General features: G+C 40.2%; 1 protein-coding gene across 1 annotated transcript in view; it reads right to left on the bottom strand.

The window, feature by feature from the left end:
* LOC126456767 (filamin-A) overlaps positions 1–16898 on the bottom strand; it is an 885319-nt gene that overhangs the window by 134320 nt on the left and 734101 nt on the right. The window contains exon 36 of the mRNA XM_050092525.1: positions 4688–4870. Within this exon, the coding sequence (XP_049948482.1) occupies positions 4688–4870 (183 nt within the window). The remainder of the gene's footprint in view (positions 1–4687; positions 4871–16898) is intronic.

Raw genomic sequence — 16898 nt, 5'->3', positions numbered from 1 at the left:
AGAGCTACCAATTCTTCTTCTACTGTACTTCTTTCCCACATTTCTGTCAACTGTTCCCTTATGCTCTTCCTGAAACTCTGTACAACCTTTGGTTTAGTCAGTTTATCCAGGTCCCATCTCCTTAAATTCCCACCTTTTTGCAGTTTCTTCAGTTTTAATCTACAGTTCATAATCAAAAGATTGTGGGCAGAGTCCACATCTGCCCCTGGAAATGTCTTACAATTTAAGACCTGGTGCCTAAATCTCTGTCTGGCCATTATATAATCTATCTGATACCTTCTAGTATCTCCAGGATTCTTCCATGTATACAACCTTCTTTTATGATTCTTGAACCAAGTGTAAGCTATGATTAAGTTATGCTCTGTGCAAAATTCTACCAGACGGCTTCCTCTTTCATTTCTTACCCCCAATCAATATTCACCTACTATGTTTCCTTCTCTCCGTTTTCCTACTCTCGAATTCCAGTCACCCATGACTATTAAATTTTTGTCTCACTTCACTACCTGAATAGTTTCTTTTATTTCATCATACATTTCATCAATTTTTTCATCATCTGCAGAGCTACTTGGCATATAAACTTGTACTACTGTAGTAGGCATGGGCTTTGTGGCTATCTTGGCCACAATAATGCGTTCACTACGCTGTTTGTAGTAGCTTACCCGCACTCATATTTTTTTATTCATTACTAAATCTACTCCTGCATTACCCCTACTTGAGTTTGTCTTTATAACCCTGTATTCACCTGACCATAAGTCTTGGTCCTCCTACCACCGAACTTCACTAATTACCACCCCACTATATCTAACTTTAACCTATCCATTTCCCTTTTTAAATTTTCTAACCTACCTGTCTGATTAAGGGATCTGACATTCCACGCTCCAATCTGTAGAAAGCCAGTTTTCTTTCTCCTGATAACGACGTCCTCTTGAGTAGTCCTCGCCCGGAGATCCGAATGGGGGACTATTTTACCTCCGGAATATTTTACCCAAAAGGACGCCATCATCATTTAACCATACAGTAAAGCTGTATGCCCTCCTGAAAAATTACGGCTGTAGTATATCCAATTCAAAATTTCCCCTTAGCCATATTTTGTTTCATGTGAGTGCAATTTTCCCTTCCTAGTATTCACAGCTCTACATGAAATTTATTCAGCTGGCATATCACTTGTTAGTTATTGCTGTTGGATACAAGATATTCAAGAAACTGAAGCTTTTATTTAGGGTTTTAAGAAATAATATTCAATTCTAAAACTGTGTAGAAAATTAATTTAAGAAAATGCTATGAGTATCACAACAAATAGGGAGGAGCTGGGTGCAGTTCGTGAACAGCTGACGATGCCTTTGGACAAGGTCAAGCATCTTTGCACTGCTGCCCTGGGTGTAGCAGTGGCAGAAAACATGGTGCATCAGATGGGACACCTCAGGCATCGCCCATTTCTCCCGTGGGCTCTGCTGCTGAGGCACCTCACAGCAGATTCGATGAGGGAGATCCATCTTCTCAGCAGATTCGACGATGAGGACAACCGTCTGGTTTTGCCTGTACACCCTGTGAGTGAACTTGTGGCCACTCCTTTGGCTACATCAAGTGGGTACGGGAAAGGAGGGGGGGGGGGGGCATTAACTTGTTATTGGGAAATCTGATGTAAGGGGGCAGACCTGACCTTATCAACAGTGTCTGTATACGGACAAGAATTAGTTATCGTGATATTGTAGTGACGATGGCTAATAAAGTTAGTGAATCCATCAAGAGGGCTAGGAGAGTATTTTTGCTAAAACCAAAAGATAAGCAGCCACTTAGTAATGAATGAACATTGCTTATCTCCAATATGAAGGGCATAGAGTAATTAAGGGCAAAGTTTAAACTGACTGTAAATCATGCTATGGAGAAGTATGTGTCAAGTAATTAGATTAAGGACAGAAAAGACCTTCCATGTTTTAATAACGAAATTCGGAAAATGCTGAGGAGCAGAGACTGTTGCACACTCTGTTCAACAAGGAATTTGCCAATGGCAACAGGCAAAATTTAGTACAAATTCGGTCTCTGTAAAAAGGGCAATGTGTTAAGCATACAACAACTCCCATCCTCATAAATTAGAAAAAGATCTTGCCAAGAACCCGAGAAAATTTTGTTCTTCACACAAAGGCTTGGCAGGTCAAAGGCTTCTCTATGGTCACCCATTGACTAGTCTGGTGTGAAGACAGAAGAAGCAAAAGAAAAGTTGAAGTTTTAAATTTCACATTTAAGAAAACATTCACACACGAGTATCGCGCAAGCGTACCATCGTTTGACAGGCACAAAGACTCCCATATGAAGGACATAGTAATAGGTATCCCTGGCACAGGGAACAAATGTCACGAAGACCGGGTGGAATCTTAATTTGGTTTTACAGAGAGTATTCTACAGTATTAGCCCTTGCTCGGTTTGCATTTACTGTGAATCTTTCACCCAGTACAAAGTTCCAAGCGACTGGAAAGAAGAGCAGATGGACTCCTGTATATAAAAAAGGGGAAAAGAACAGGCCCACAAAATTATGGACCAATATCCTTAACATTAGTTTGCTGCAATATTTTAAGCTTATGCAGAACTCAGATTGCCCTGTCCTCACACGATATCCTGCAATGCATCAAGAGCAACAGGTAGAATTCACATCCCTAGACTTCTGGAAGTTTTCGACATAGTGCCTCACTGCAGACTGTTGACGAAGGTCTGAGCCTACAGATTAGGTTCACAAAATGTGAGTGACTCGAAGGCTACTTAATTAATAGAACTCACAATTTTCTTCTCAACGGCAAGTGTTCTTTGTCAGGAGTGCTATAGGGAGGTGTGATGTACATAAATGGCCTAACGAGCAATGTAAGCGGCAATGTGCAGCTGCTTGCTTGATGGTGCTTGTGGTGTCATCATTAATTAACTACAGAAGGATACAAGATGACTTTCACAAAATTTCTAGTTGGTGGCAGCAAGCTCTAATGCATAAAAATGTAAAATTAATGCAGACGAGTAGGAAAAACAATTCCATAATGTTCGAATACAGAACTGGTAGCATAATACTTGACCAGTCACGTCAATTAAACAAATAGGTCTAAATGATTTAAAATGAAATGAGCAGACGAGGAGTGCAGCAGGCAAGGTGAATAGTCTACTTCGGTTCACTGGGAGAATTTTAGCAAAGCTCGAATAATCTACGGGGGCTATTCAGAAAGTAGGGAACGTTTCCGCCTGCCACAACAAGGTGTGCACTGATCACGTACATTTTGGTATGTATATGCTCGGGGACTCAGCCAGCATCCATCTGTGGCAGCAGGAATGTCTCTGCGCGTCTGGTTTTTACGATATTCGAATTTTAAATGTGCGCTGCAATCAAAAATACCGCCACTTGTGAGGTGTGGTCTGTGATACGGTTTTTGTTGGCAAAAACCTAAAACCTATAGAAATTTATCGTGAACTGTGCAAAGTGTACAGAAACGACGTAATGAATGAATGTTCCGTCCAGAAATGGTGCATTCGGTTTAAAAATGGCCGAACCGACATTCACGATGTAGAGAAGAGTGGACGTCCGAGCATTGTCACACGATTGAAGGCAGCAACAAACATATACACAGTCTGTAGAATGTTAAGTCGTCACTTTCCACTTCTCGAGGAACGAAACATTTCTGCACTGCTCCTACACTGTATTTAGCTTTAACAGCTTTATGCCCACGTTCAGAGGTTTGTGCAGTAAGGTGGAAGGAACACAATATTTATATTCCCCACAAACTGTGTTTCCTCGGAATGTACAGCACATTGGACAATAATAATAAGTACAATTTTCCACCCTGCTGCACCTGTCTTGGCACCTAAACTCCTCCAGGCATTGCTGTTGTACTTATAAGTACAAGGTAGCTTTTTGAAGTTTTGTTTAAACACTTTGTTGGTTTTAAATTTTCCTGTTATTAATGGAGTCAGCTTCCCACTTCCCTCACTTCTCTCTCTCTCTCTCTCTCTCTCTCTCTCTCTCTCTCTCTCTCTCTCACACACACACACACACACACACACACACACACACACACACCTGTGGTATTTTTCTCCCTTAATAGAATATATTTTCGCAACCCGTGAACCATAAAAGAAGTCAGTTTCACTTGCATTGCAAATACCTCTGGGCTAATAACCATGCCTCAAGCATGGCAATGTAGTGTTTTCCAATTCTTTACATTTTCTACAACCACCATCTCACTTTCTCCACTTATAGTCTAAAATGAGAAATTACGGAGTCTTTTTATGTGATTCAACCAGTTGTTCAATGCAGTGAACAACAACCTTCAGGGAATTTTCACAAGCCTTGTCTTCCAGAATGATACCTCTTAGGAATATCTAGGCTTGGACTCTGCTGACTGACTGTGACATCAGATCACGTGACCGAGGTCGCATGGCAAGCAGGGAGAAAATCTCTTTCCGATTCGTTTGATGTTCTGCAATGTACAAATGTATGAAGGGGGGAAAATTACCACAATTCGACTAGTACCAAATTACTATGGCATATTGTGCCATTTCTTTCCCTTATTTTCAACATCTAACTTCTTTCCCTTATTTTCAACATCTCACTTCTTCCCAGAATATGATAAGGTAAAAAGATAGGTATTACAATTCCAAAAAGGCACAGAGAGTATACAGCAAACAACCTCTGACATTCCTTGTCTTTACTTACCTATTATTTCAATATCTATGTGACCATCAAGCCCCTTAGGATCGACATCAAAATATGCTGTGGAACCAGCAACAACATCTTTGAGTCCTTCACCCCTTAGAGTCACCATTCGTGACTCTTTATGCTTCATCTGACGAACTTCTCTAGCACCTAGTTCCAACACATCACACTGGAAAGGGCTACCTGCAAACAAAAATATAACAATTCAGGTGGCTTTTTACAGGATTTACTCTGGTACTCAGTGATAAAAGTGCAGTAATAGAATCAGGAAATGACATATTCTGGAGGCATACTTTTTGAAGAAAGCATATTTTTAATGGCATTATACATTAAATTTTCATGGAAACTTCAATTTCCTTTCACCTCTAGCTGACAGAGTAGGACAAAGGAAAATGGGGGTCGGATGTGAGCCACACTTGATCAAACTACCAAAAAATTTATTGCTAAACACTTGAGGATTAGCACTTGAGTATGGTTGGAAAAGAGAAAGTGAAAGACAGAATATTTTGAACTGTGGACTGCAAACAATGAGACAGGTGGCACAATATAAAGTAATTAACAAGTGAAATACTGAATGTATGTGGAAAGCTAAAATTAAGTGCCAGATCACAATCTGAACCCGACACTGTGCTACCAGCTGCACTAAACTTTATGTTTCGTGGGCTGACTCAGAAGTTCCGGTTTGTTTCCCTCCTTACTTTGCAACTGCAAAGATGGACTGGCACCTCTAACAACAGCACATGCATGGAGGGGAACAAGTGGCAGACTGAGGCTGAGTGCAGTGCAGTGTAGTTCAGTACATGCTACTCTGCACTATGGTGTAGCCCACTGCCTACAGGAGGCATGGGCCCAGTGCACCGTTTTAGCTCGACACACTTGTTTATTTGGCATGTACTCTGCTAAAGGGTAGAAATATGTCTTCTTTGTAAGTGACTTAGTTCTTGTCCTGTAGTTGCTGTGAATGAGTTGCATAATGTCTTATATCTATGTACTTGAAATACATTATGAGAATATATTAATCTAGCAATCACTCCTAACTAGCTGGTATTTTAACATAACAGGGCATATACAAAACCCATGTGCTTGTGCAGATTTATAATTTCAAAGAAACAGAATTGACCCTGAAATGGTAGCTCGTGTCACACTGTTCAACACAGTCATTGTGAAAAAAACTTATTAGTTCCCAGAAAATTCCCTGTTCTGCTTGGTTTCAATAACATGCTGATGTACAAGGCCTACCAGTAACCTATAATAAGTGCAACCCCATGGCACCAGAACGACACTCATTCACTACTGAGTAATGCCACAGTTCACTGCAATAATATAGCTTCTAAGCTGTAATCTCTTTAAGAACTGTGTTTACAACAGTTTACCAAAGACAATGAACTGACAGTATGGATGCAAGTACAATTCAGCCATTTTACCTGGTTACTGGTTTCGTCCAGCTACGAAGAAGCTATCAATACCGTACTGAACTCTAAAGTCAAAACGAAATGTTTCACATTGAGAACACTAGATTGTGCTAAAAATTGAGATCAGTCACGTATACTGCAATTTTCAGATGACTGGCAGAGAGACAACAGAATATGATGAACCGGCCATCCTCGCAGAGGAGCTCAACTCCACATTGCTGCTGCCATTTATTTCAAGGTCATCTCTCAGTCCTACGGCATTGCCAGTTAGTTATAATTTAGTAAAAAGATACAGATATCCCTATTTTTATCCTATAATATGATGATTTACTTTCCTAAAGAAAATTCTTGAAGCTGCAATTTTCCATATTTATATTGAATGAACAGTCATTCCATAATGGATGAGCCTGAACTATTGCTGCCATGCCAGGAAGTTAGAACAATGCATGAATTTCAGAAATGTAAACTTAAACCAACAAAAACTATCCTTGCAATAAGATATAACAAAAAGTGTGTGTCATAATACTTGACTACAAAATATATCAGAATAAAAAACAACATGTCAAAGCATCTCAGCCCAGATAGCAAAAGCACATGTGAAATTATTTGGTTAAAAAGTGAAATCAAATCCCTTTACAAAAATAAAGATATTCTCAAATCACAGCTGTAAAACATACAACTACAGGTTGTACAAAAATCTACAACACAAATTGCAGGACATTCTCCTCACACATAGATGAAGAAATTATGTTACACAAACATGGGTCTTGAAACAATTTGTATCCATGTTAAAACTCATTTTCTCCAACTCACTAACCAGGGGAAATACACAAGAACACAACGTTAGACTCATGGGGAACATGCACTCTTGGTGACGTCTGCTTATGTTGTGCACTGCCAGTTTGTTGTTTTACATGTCCCTGTTGCCATGTGATGTCCGCCATTGCTCGTTTAAAGGTAACATCATCTGTTCCAGCGATCAGTATGACCACTGAAAGCACACACATTACCACATAGAATGAATCAGAGATTTGGCTTCTGCAATGGCCGTGTACACAAATTCAGAGATGGCAGAAGCCCATTTGGTGTACAGAACACACCGCAACAGGAAAACATTTGAAGCCACTAATCATTGTCTTAGGGAATATGGGGCAGTTAAGCCTGATACTTGCAACTGGGGCAGGCCTAGGAGGATGAGGGAATCACAGTGAGGGGCGGCAATTCCTCATGCAGTAAACGAGGACCCTAGTGTCAGTATGAGACATGTAGCTGCAACACTGAATGTTGACCACATGACTGCCTGATAAGTTTTATGTGACGACCAGCTGTATCCATACATTTACAGCATGTGCAGGCACTACTAGCAGCTAATCGTCCTGCATGGGTACTCTTTTGTTAATGGTTTATTCATCAAAGTGTCAACCCTAATTATAGTGCAACAGTGCTGCTCACAGATTGGGTATCATTTCAGCGAGATCAGATTGTAAATTTTCACAATCAGTGTGTAAGGGTAGATGCTAATATTCATGCAACTGTTGAAGCAAGTCATCAACAAAGATTTTCTGTCAATGTTTGGGCCGGCATAGTAGGCATGGTAGGACATCACTTCCTTCCACCCAAGCTCAACGGAAGAAGTTAACATAATTTTGTAGAGATTGTTCTACCTGATCAGTAGCAGATGTGCCTCTAGCTGTGCAATCAATCATGTACTTCATGCACGATAGAGCATCATCTTATTTTAGTGTTAATATCTGTCGGCTTCTAGCAAGAGAAACTCCTCACCGCACCCCCCCCCCCCTCCCCCCTCAGATTTAGTGTTAAAATGGAACAGTAGATAGCCTATCAAAAACTGAACACAGGTCAAGCATGAAAATAAGAAGGTGCACGGAACTGTGAAAAGAAAAACAAAATAGAGACACTGAACGGTCCAAGCTCAAAACGTGTAACATTGACTGAATGTGATTGGCCACAGCATCATTGTCATGTGGTTACAAAGTTGGAATGCCAAGCAGGAAGTCCCAGTTCAAACCAACTTCGTGAACCCCCCTTTCTCTTTCCATAAATTTATGAAATATCTGTCTGGTCACTGATATGAGATCAGAGAAGACGGGGTGGGGCTGAGGGGCATTCGGAGACGGGTTGCGGGGTCGTGAGAACGGGTTGCGGGGTCGTGAGAACGGGTTGCAGGGTCGTGAGAACGGGTTGCGGGGTCGTGAGAACGGGTTGCGGGGTCGTGAGATGGGGCGGGATTGAGAGACGGGGTGGGGGAGAGCAGGCAGGGGGAGGGAGGGGGCAGGGGGAGGGTGCGGGGCGGGTTGGGAAGGGCGGGGGAGGGAGACACGGTGCCGTGAGTGTGGAGGGGGTGGGATGGGCAGGGGCGGGAGTGGGGAGTGGGGATGGGGAGGGAGTAGGCGGAGGGGGGGATGGGGAGGGAGTAGGCGGAGGGGGAGATGGGGATGGGGAGAGGCGGAGTAGGGAGAGAGGGAGGGAGGTGAAGTCTGAAGATGGCTTGTCTTGCTTGTGAGAGGAAACCAGAGTGCATTATCTGCAGCACAGTCGATAGAACCACTCATATAGAGTTGAGTGAATGACTCAGAGGCTCAGACGATTCTGTGACCATGTATAGGCTGCAAGTTCCTCAACTTATTCCATAGGATGGAGAGGCTTTGGGTTCTGCTAAATAGGTCAGGAGTCCATTACACACTGTAGATGGCTACACGGATAGCATGGGCAGTGTGGCGTGGACTTTGTGATTTTTTAGGTTAAAGTTTCTCAGGGAAACAGAAAAGGACCTTCAGTCTCAAAGGATGCGAGCTGAACACTGGAAGAATGTAGATCTAGAATCATCTGTGCAACAGTTGTAAATTGTGCTAGCTGTGTTGGGGAAAATATCAGAGCTCCAAGTGCTAACAGAAAGCACTGATGCTTAGGTCCTTATAGGCACTGAAAGTTGGCTAAGCCTGATATAACAATTATCTGAATTAACAATGTAAGTGTACACCAGATGTGATTTTATTTCACAGAAATAATATCGACAGCAATTGACAGATTTATACCAAATAAATTAACAAAAAACAGATCTTATCCCACAGGTCAGAACGCTGTTGCTGAAACAACGAAAAAAGCATGACAAATTTAAATGAATGCAAGATCTCCAATACTGGTGATCTTTTATAAAAGCTCGAAATTTAGCATGGACTTCAGTGCGTAGCCACAATTAAACTTTGTCTCAAAAGCTGGCAGAAAATGCAAAGAGATTCTGACTGCATGTAAATTATTCTAGTGGAAGGACACAATCGATGCCTTCTCCGTGCGATAGCAATGAAAATACTACGATGACAGTGTTGCTAAAGCAGAGTTATTAAACATAGCCTTTTGAAATGCTTTAATCAAAGAAGACAAAGTGAATATTCCAGAATTCGAATCAAGAACAGCTGCCAACATGAGTAGCATCAAAGTACATATCCTCTGAGTAGGGAAGCAATTCAAATCACTTAACAAATGCAAGTGTTCTCTTCCAGGCTGTATACCAACTAGGTTCTTTTCAGAGTATGCTGACACAATAGCTCCATACATGTACAACATATACATATACAACAGCTCGCTCAATGAAAGATCCAGACCCAATGACTGGAAAGTTGCACAGGCCACATCAAAATTCAAGAAAGGCAGTAGGAGTGATGATTATTAGGTCCCATACTCGGACGAGCGTAGGGGGATGATGCAGGAGACCCGCACCACTGACTAGGCAAGGTCAACAGTAGAAGTGATCCACTTAATTACAAGCCCATATCATTAACATCAATATGGAGCAGGATTTTGCAACACATATTATGCTCGAACATTATGAATTACCTCAAAGAGAATGGTCTATTGACAAACAGTCAACACAGATTAGAAAACTATCATTCTTGTGAAACACAACTAGCTCTTTAATCAGACAATGTGTTGAATGCTATCAACAAGGGACTTTAACTTTATTCCATATTTCTAGATTTCCAGAAGGCTGTACCTCACCAATGCCTGAAATAAAATTGCATGCTTATGGAATATCATCTCAGTTATCTGACTGGGTTCATGATTTCCTGTGAGAGGTCACAGTTCATTGCAACTGACAGAAAGTCATCGAGTAAAACAGAGGTGAGTTCTGGCATTACTCAACATAATGTTATAGGCCCTCTGCTATTCCTTATTTACATAAATGATTTAGGATGCAATCTGAACAGCCGTCTTTGGTTGTTTGCACATGATGCTGTGGTTTACTGACTAGCAAGATCATAAGAAGATCAAAACAAATTGCAAAACAATTTCAAAAAGTGCCAATCAACGCTTCATAAAGAGAAGTGTGAGGTCATCCACAAGAGTGCTAAAACAGAATCCACTGAATTTAGGATACACATAAAATCAATCAAATCTAAAGGCCGTAAATTCTACTAAATGCTTAGGAATTACAATAAAAAAGATATAAATTGGAAAGAACACACAGAAAATGTTGTGGAAAAGGGCAAACTAAAGACTGTGTTTTATTGGCAGAATATTTAGAAAATGCAAAAGATCTACTGAAGAGACTACCTGCACTACACTTGTCCATCATCTTTTCAAGTACTCCTGCACAGTGTGGGATCCTTACCAGACATGATTAACGGAGACACTGAGGAAGTTCAAAGAAGGGCTGCATATCTTGTTCAACCAAGAAATAGGGGAGAGTGTCATGGACACAATAGAGGATTTGGGGTGGACATAATTAAAACAAAGACATTTCTCGCTGCAGCGGGATCTTCTCCCGTAAATTTCAATCATCAACTTTCTCCTCTGAAAACAAAAATATGTTGTTGACGCCAACCTACATAGGGAGAAATGATCATCACAATAAGGGAAATCAAGAGCTCACACACGTTGTTGGAGAGTGAAATAACAGAATTATTGTGAAGGTGAACCCTCTTCCAGGCACGCAAGTGTGATTTGCTTAGTAGCCATGTAGATATAGATGTAGATGTCCTTGGTCCTTTAACATAACTCATGGAGATGCATTAAAGCATGTTCCATGTTCTTGTCAGAGGCAGTACCCAGCATTACGTTTTGAAATAGCTATGTAACCTCCTGTACACCACCTCAAGATAAACTTCAAAAGGTTCGAAGATCAGTTCACAGAATACGGAAGTATTTCAAAAAGTTACTGGTTGCAATTTTCTGTAATCAAATTGAACAAACAGTCACAGTTTCTTAAACATTCATAATGGATAAGCTTAATATTTTTATTACTTCAACCTGTGGAAAAAACAGAACCACTGACATGTTTGGACTGAAAATAATATATGAACATTGAAAGGTTATAGATGCATGTGATCCATATTTTATTATGAAAACATAAAAATTTTCTGAGATAAAACTGAAATACCTTGTGAAACTGTACCACCTGTGTAACATAAAATGTCATCGCTAATGAATTTGCATTCTGTTGGACATAGTGGAAATTTCTGGTGAGAAAGTTGTTAAGGAAACTACAAAATTAATTTCGGTAACCTCCGAGGCATCATTATTACGTCATGTCACGTATGAGTGCATTTTAGTTATGAGAGATTCCGTGCGAGCCAGTGTGGGAGTGCTTGTTTGCCACCGCCGGGATTTTAGTTCCGATGGGTCAACTTAATATTACCAAAAATATTCCTTACCCCCCTGAAAATTTTTTGTTTGCAGTTCTTACTGACCCTTCATCACTGCACCTGTCAGTCAAATCATCGATATACAGTATACATAAGTACTTTCAGGCTAATTTTTCCACTTAAGTTGAGCGAAATATATTTTTGCGTGTGGTTTTTGTGAAACCCAAGTTTTATTGAAGTATACTGTTAGAATATTGTCCCCTGCACACAGTAAGTGCATTTTACACAAAACTTCATGCTTACTGCCACAATGTCTTTGGATTCTATTTAAATTTTTTTGTCCATCATTATACTTTCTGAATCAGAAGACAACTGAACAGAGAAGACAAAGAATGAAGTTCTACGAGTCAGAACAATTATATTTTTCACTGCGATCACTCTGTATTTTTCTAGTTCTGAATACTCTCCTCTGCCATAGTATCAAAATACTGTTCTACACAATAACTTCTTGCCAGAATTGTCAAATTATATAATTTCCATTTTCATTAGCCTTTCTTGGAGAATCGAAACCTGTGCTCACATCTAGAAATTCTACCAATATTTACTGTATTGTTAGTAAAACATACAGTCAATTCGAAAATACTATAAGGTTGTTTTTGGCATTTTATGAACTAGCACAAAATTTATATTACTCCTGGGTTCTTTAAGGTTGACCAGATCAGAAAAAATCCTCAGTATGTTCAATATGACAATTTTAGATTGTTTTCAAATGTTTTTTTGGCCTATATGCACAGTGACTGGAGTAAGGTTACATGTATGCCCTTGCTCCTGCATTTCATTCACTACCAAACACACATCAATGCTTTATTCTGTGAAAGACTGAAACCACAAGTGAACACACAATATCACACAGAAGCACAGAACATTCAGCTGACACTGACCTAGTGCACTGCTAAGTGTACATGCGGCAATGAAGCTGTAAGGCAGGCAAATCACAGTGCTTAGTGCCAGCGGACTACAGTGAGTGGATGTGACCATGCTGTACCTAATTTTGTGACAAGACACTTAGTGAAGCAAACTCCTTAGAAGTTTTTGCAAAAATTCACAGAAATATATGTGCCATAAAAGTTAACAGTTTAAGACGTGTTTTAAAGTATTTTCAATTTTTCCCATATGGAAGTAGAATTTGAGGTACAAAATGTAACTTGACCCAACAACCTAAAGGATCCTTAGCCACTTTTAGCAGTTTCTTCCTTCTTTCATTTCTCATTTTATACAACTTCTTATGGGAGCTGCTAGGCCTTTCACGCCCCCCTTTTTTTTTAATAATGACTCATGTTTCTGTGTCTAGTTGCTCTTTCAAATGTCACACCACTATCCTAACCAAGTACAGGACTAATGTTTCCTACGCACACAAATCCTGCCTGTATTATTTTGTATGAATGTCTCATTTTGTATTTGCTCATAAACCACATATCATATGCATGAAATGGGTTTTGATATATCTCTCCTTGTCAGAAGCAGTTTATTATATAGCTTTATGGCAGTAAATTCAAAACTATTTTGAAATGTACTTAATCTAGTGTATTCTAAATCCATATTATTTCTGTTCCTTGTTCCATAACTGTGGACAGAATTTCTGCAAGTTGAAACCTTTGGCTGCTTTCTCATAGAGGAGACTGGCTTTCATACAGAAAGAAGCTATAGTCAGTGTTTCAATATTTTTAGGTCTTTGACCTGTGGCTGGCACATATCTTTGTTTGCAATTTTCAATGCCTGTAATCATCCCCTTCCCTACCCCCACCCCCATCCCCTTTTTGCCACACGAGCACTATTATCGCTCCATCGCCACTGTGCAAACTTATTGGTGTTTTCCTTCTCACTTCGTCTCTCTACTGAGAATATTCATTACAAAGATTTGCAGGGTAAAGAACCAGGTAGATCACTCAAACATACAGATTGACTATTATTATGCAAGTAGAGGGCAATGAAACAAGCAAATAATCCTAACATGCAGGTCCGAAAACCAACAGTTTCCCCGATACGATACACTCACATGTGCAGTCGTGCCATCTTCATTCAGAAGACATCCCCCACGGTGAAAGAATGAATACGGTACATACATGATGATGGACGGGCACTATTTCACGTGGCCATTTGGGAATGTTGTTGTTGTTGTTGTGGTCTTCAGTCCTGAGACTGGTTTGATGCAGCTCTCCATGCTACTCTATCCTGTGCAAGCTTCTTCATCTCCCAGTACCTACTGCAACCTACATCCTTCTGAATCTGCTTAGTGTATTGATCTCTTGGTCTCCCTCTACGATTTTTACCCTCCACGCTGCCCTCCAATGCTAAATTTGTGATCCCTTGATGCCTCAAAACATGTCCTACCAACCGATCCCTTCTTCTAGTCAAGTTGTGCCACAAACCTCTCTTCTCCCCAATCCTATTCAATACCTCCTCTTTAGTTACATGATCTACCCACCTTATCTTCAGCATTCTTCTGTAGCACCATATTTCGAAAGCTTCTATTCTCTTCTTGTCCAAACTGGTTATCGTCCATGTTTCACTTCCATACATGGCTACACTCCATACAAATACTTTCAGAAACGACTTCCTGACACTTAAATCTATACTCGATGTTAACAAATTTCTCTTCTTCAGAAACGATTTGCTTGCCATTGCCAGTCTACATTTTATATCCTCTCTACTTCGACCATCATCAGTTATTTTACTGCCTAAATAGCAAAACTCCTTTACTACTTTAAGTGTCTCATTTCCTAATCTAATACCCTCAGCATCACCCGATTTAATTTGACTACATTCCATTATCTTCGTTTTGCTTTTGTTGATGTTCATCTTATATCCTCCTTTCAAGACACTGTCCATTCCGTTCAACTGCTCTTCCAAGTCCTTTGCTGTCTCTGACAGAATTACAATGTCATCGGCGAACCTCAAAGTTTTTACTTCTTCTCCATGAATTTTAATACCTACTCCGAATTTTTCTTTTGTTTCCTTTACTGCTTGCTCAATATACAGATTGAATAACATCGGGGAGAGGCTACAACCCTGTCTCACTCCTTTCCCAACCACTGCTTCCCTTTCATGCCCCTCGACTCTTATAACTGCCATCTGGTTTCTGTACAAATTGTAAACAGCCTTTCGCTCCATGTATTTTACCCCTGCCACCTTCAGAATTTGAAAGAGAGTATTCCAGTTAACGTTGTCAAATGCTTTCTCTAAGTCTACAAATGCTAGAAACGTAGGTTTGCCTTTTCTTAATCTTTCTTCTAAGATAAGTCGTAAGGTTAGTATTGCCTCACGTGTTCCAACATTTCTACAGAATCCAAACTGATCTAAACCGAGGTCCGCTTCTACCAGTTTTTCCATTCGTCTGTAAAGAATTTGCGTTAGTATTTTGCTTATTTGACTTATTAAACTGATAGTTTGGTAATTTTCACATCTGTCAACACCTGCTTTCTTTGGGATTGGAATTATTATATTCTTCTTGAAGTCTGTGGGTATTTCGCCTGTCTCATACATCTTGCTCACCAGATGGTAGAGTTTTGTCATGACTGGCTCTCCCCAGGCCATCAGTAGTTCTAATGGAATGTTGTCTACTTCTGGGGCCTTGTTTCGACTCAGGTCTTTCAGTGCTCTGTCAAACTCTTCACGTAGTATCTTATCTCCCATTTCATCTTCATCTACATCCTCTTCCATTTCCATAATATTGTCCTCAAGTACATCGCCCTTGTATAAACCCTCTATATACTCCTTCCACCTTTCTGCCTTCCCTTCTTTGCTTAGAACTGGGTTGCCATCTGAGCTCTTGATATTCATACAAGTGGTTCTCTTCTCTCCAAAGGTCTCTTTAATTTTCCTGTAGGCAGTATCTATCCTACCCCTAGTGAGACAAGCCTCTACATCCTTACATTTGTCCTCTAGCCATCCCTGCTTAGCCATTTTACACTTCCTGTCGATCTCATTTTTGAGACGTTTGTATCCCTTTTTGCCTGCTTCATTTACTGCATTTTTATATTTTCTCCTTTCATCAATTAAATTCAATATTTCTTCTGTTACCCAGGGATTTCTATTAGCCCTCGTCTTTTTACCTACTTGATCCTCTGCTGCCTTCACTACTTCATCCCTCAGAGCTACCCATTCTTCTTCTACTGTATTTCTTTCCCCCATTCCTGTCAATTGTTCCCTTATGCTCTCCCTGAAACTCTGTACAACCTCTGGTTCTTTCAGTTTATGCAGGTCCCATCTCCTTAAATTCCTGCCTTTTTGCAGTTTCTTCAGTTTCAATCTGCAGTTCATAACCAATAGATTGTGGTCAGAATCCACATCTGCCCCTGGAAATGTCTTACAATTTAAAACCTGGTTCCTGAATCTCTGTCTTACCATTATATAATCTATCTGATATCTTTTAATATCTCCAGGATTCTTCCAGGTATACAACCTTCTTTTATGATTCTTGAACCAATTGTTAGCTATGATTAAGTTATGCTCTGTGCAAAATTCTACAAGGCGGCTTCCTCTTTCATTTCTTCCCCCCAATCCATATTCACCTACTATGTTTCCTTCTCTCCCTTTTCCTACTGACGAATTCTAGTCACCCATGACTATTAAATTTTCGTCTCCCTTCACTACCTGAATTATTTCTTTTATCTCGTCATACATTTCATCAATTTCTTCATCATCTGCAGAGCTAGTTGGCATATAAACTTGTACTACTGTAGTAGGCATGGGCTTTGTGTTTATCTTGGCCACAATAATGCGTTCACTATGCTGTTTGTAGTAGCTAACCCGCACTCCTATTTTTTTATTCATTATTAAACCTACTCCTGCATTACCCCTATTTGATTTTGTATTTATAACCCTGTAATCACCTGACCAAAAGTCTTGTTCCTCCAGCACCGAACTTCACTAATTCCCACTATATCTAACTTTAACCTATCCATTTCCCTTTTTAAATTTTCTAACCTACCTGCCCGATTAAGGGATCTGACATTCCACGCTCCGATCCGTAGAATGCCAGTTTTCTTTCTCCTGATAACGACGTCCTCTTGAGTAATCCCCGCCCGGAGATCCGAATGGGGGACTATTTTACCTCCGGAATATTTTACCCAAGAGGATGCCATCATCATTTAACCATACAATAAAGCTGCATGCCCTCGGGAAAAATTACGGCTG

This window comes from Schistocerca serialis, chromosome 2 (genome assembly GCF_023864345.2).
Source record: "Schistocerca serialis cubense isolate TAMUIC-IGC-003099 chromosome 2, iqSchSeri2.2, whole genome shotgun sequence".
NCBI classification, from domain to species: Eukaryota; Metazoa; Arthropoda; class Insecta; order Orthoptera; family Acrididae; genus Schistocerca; species Schistocerca serialis.
This window is presented reverse-complemented; position numbering and strand designations above follow the sequence as displayed.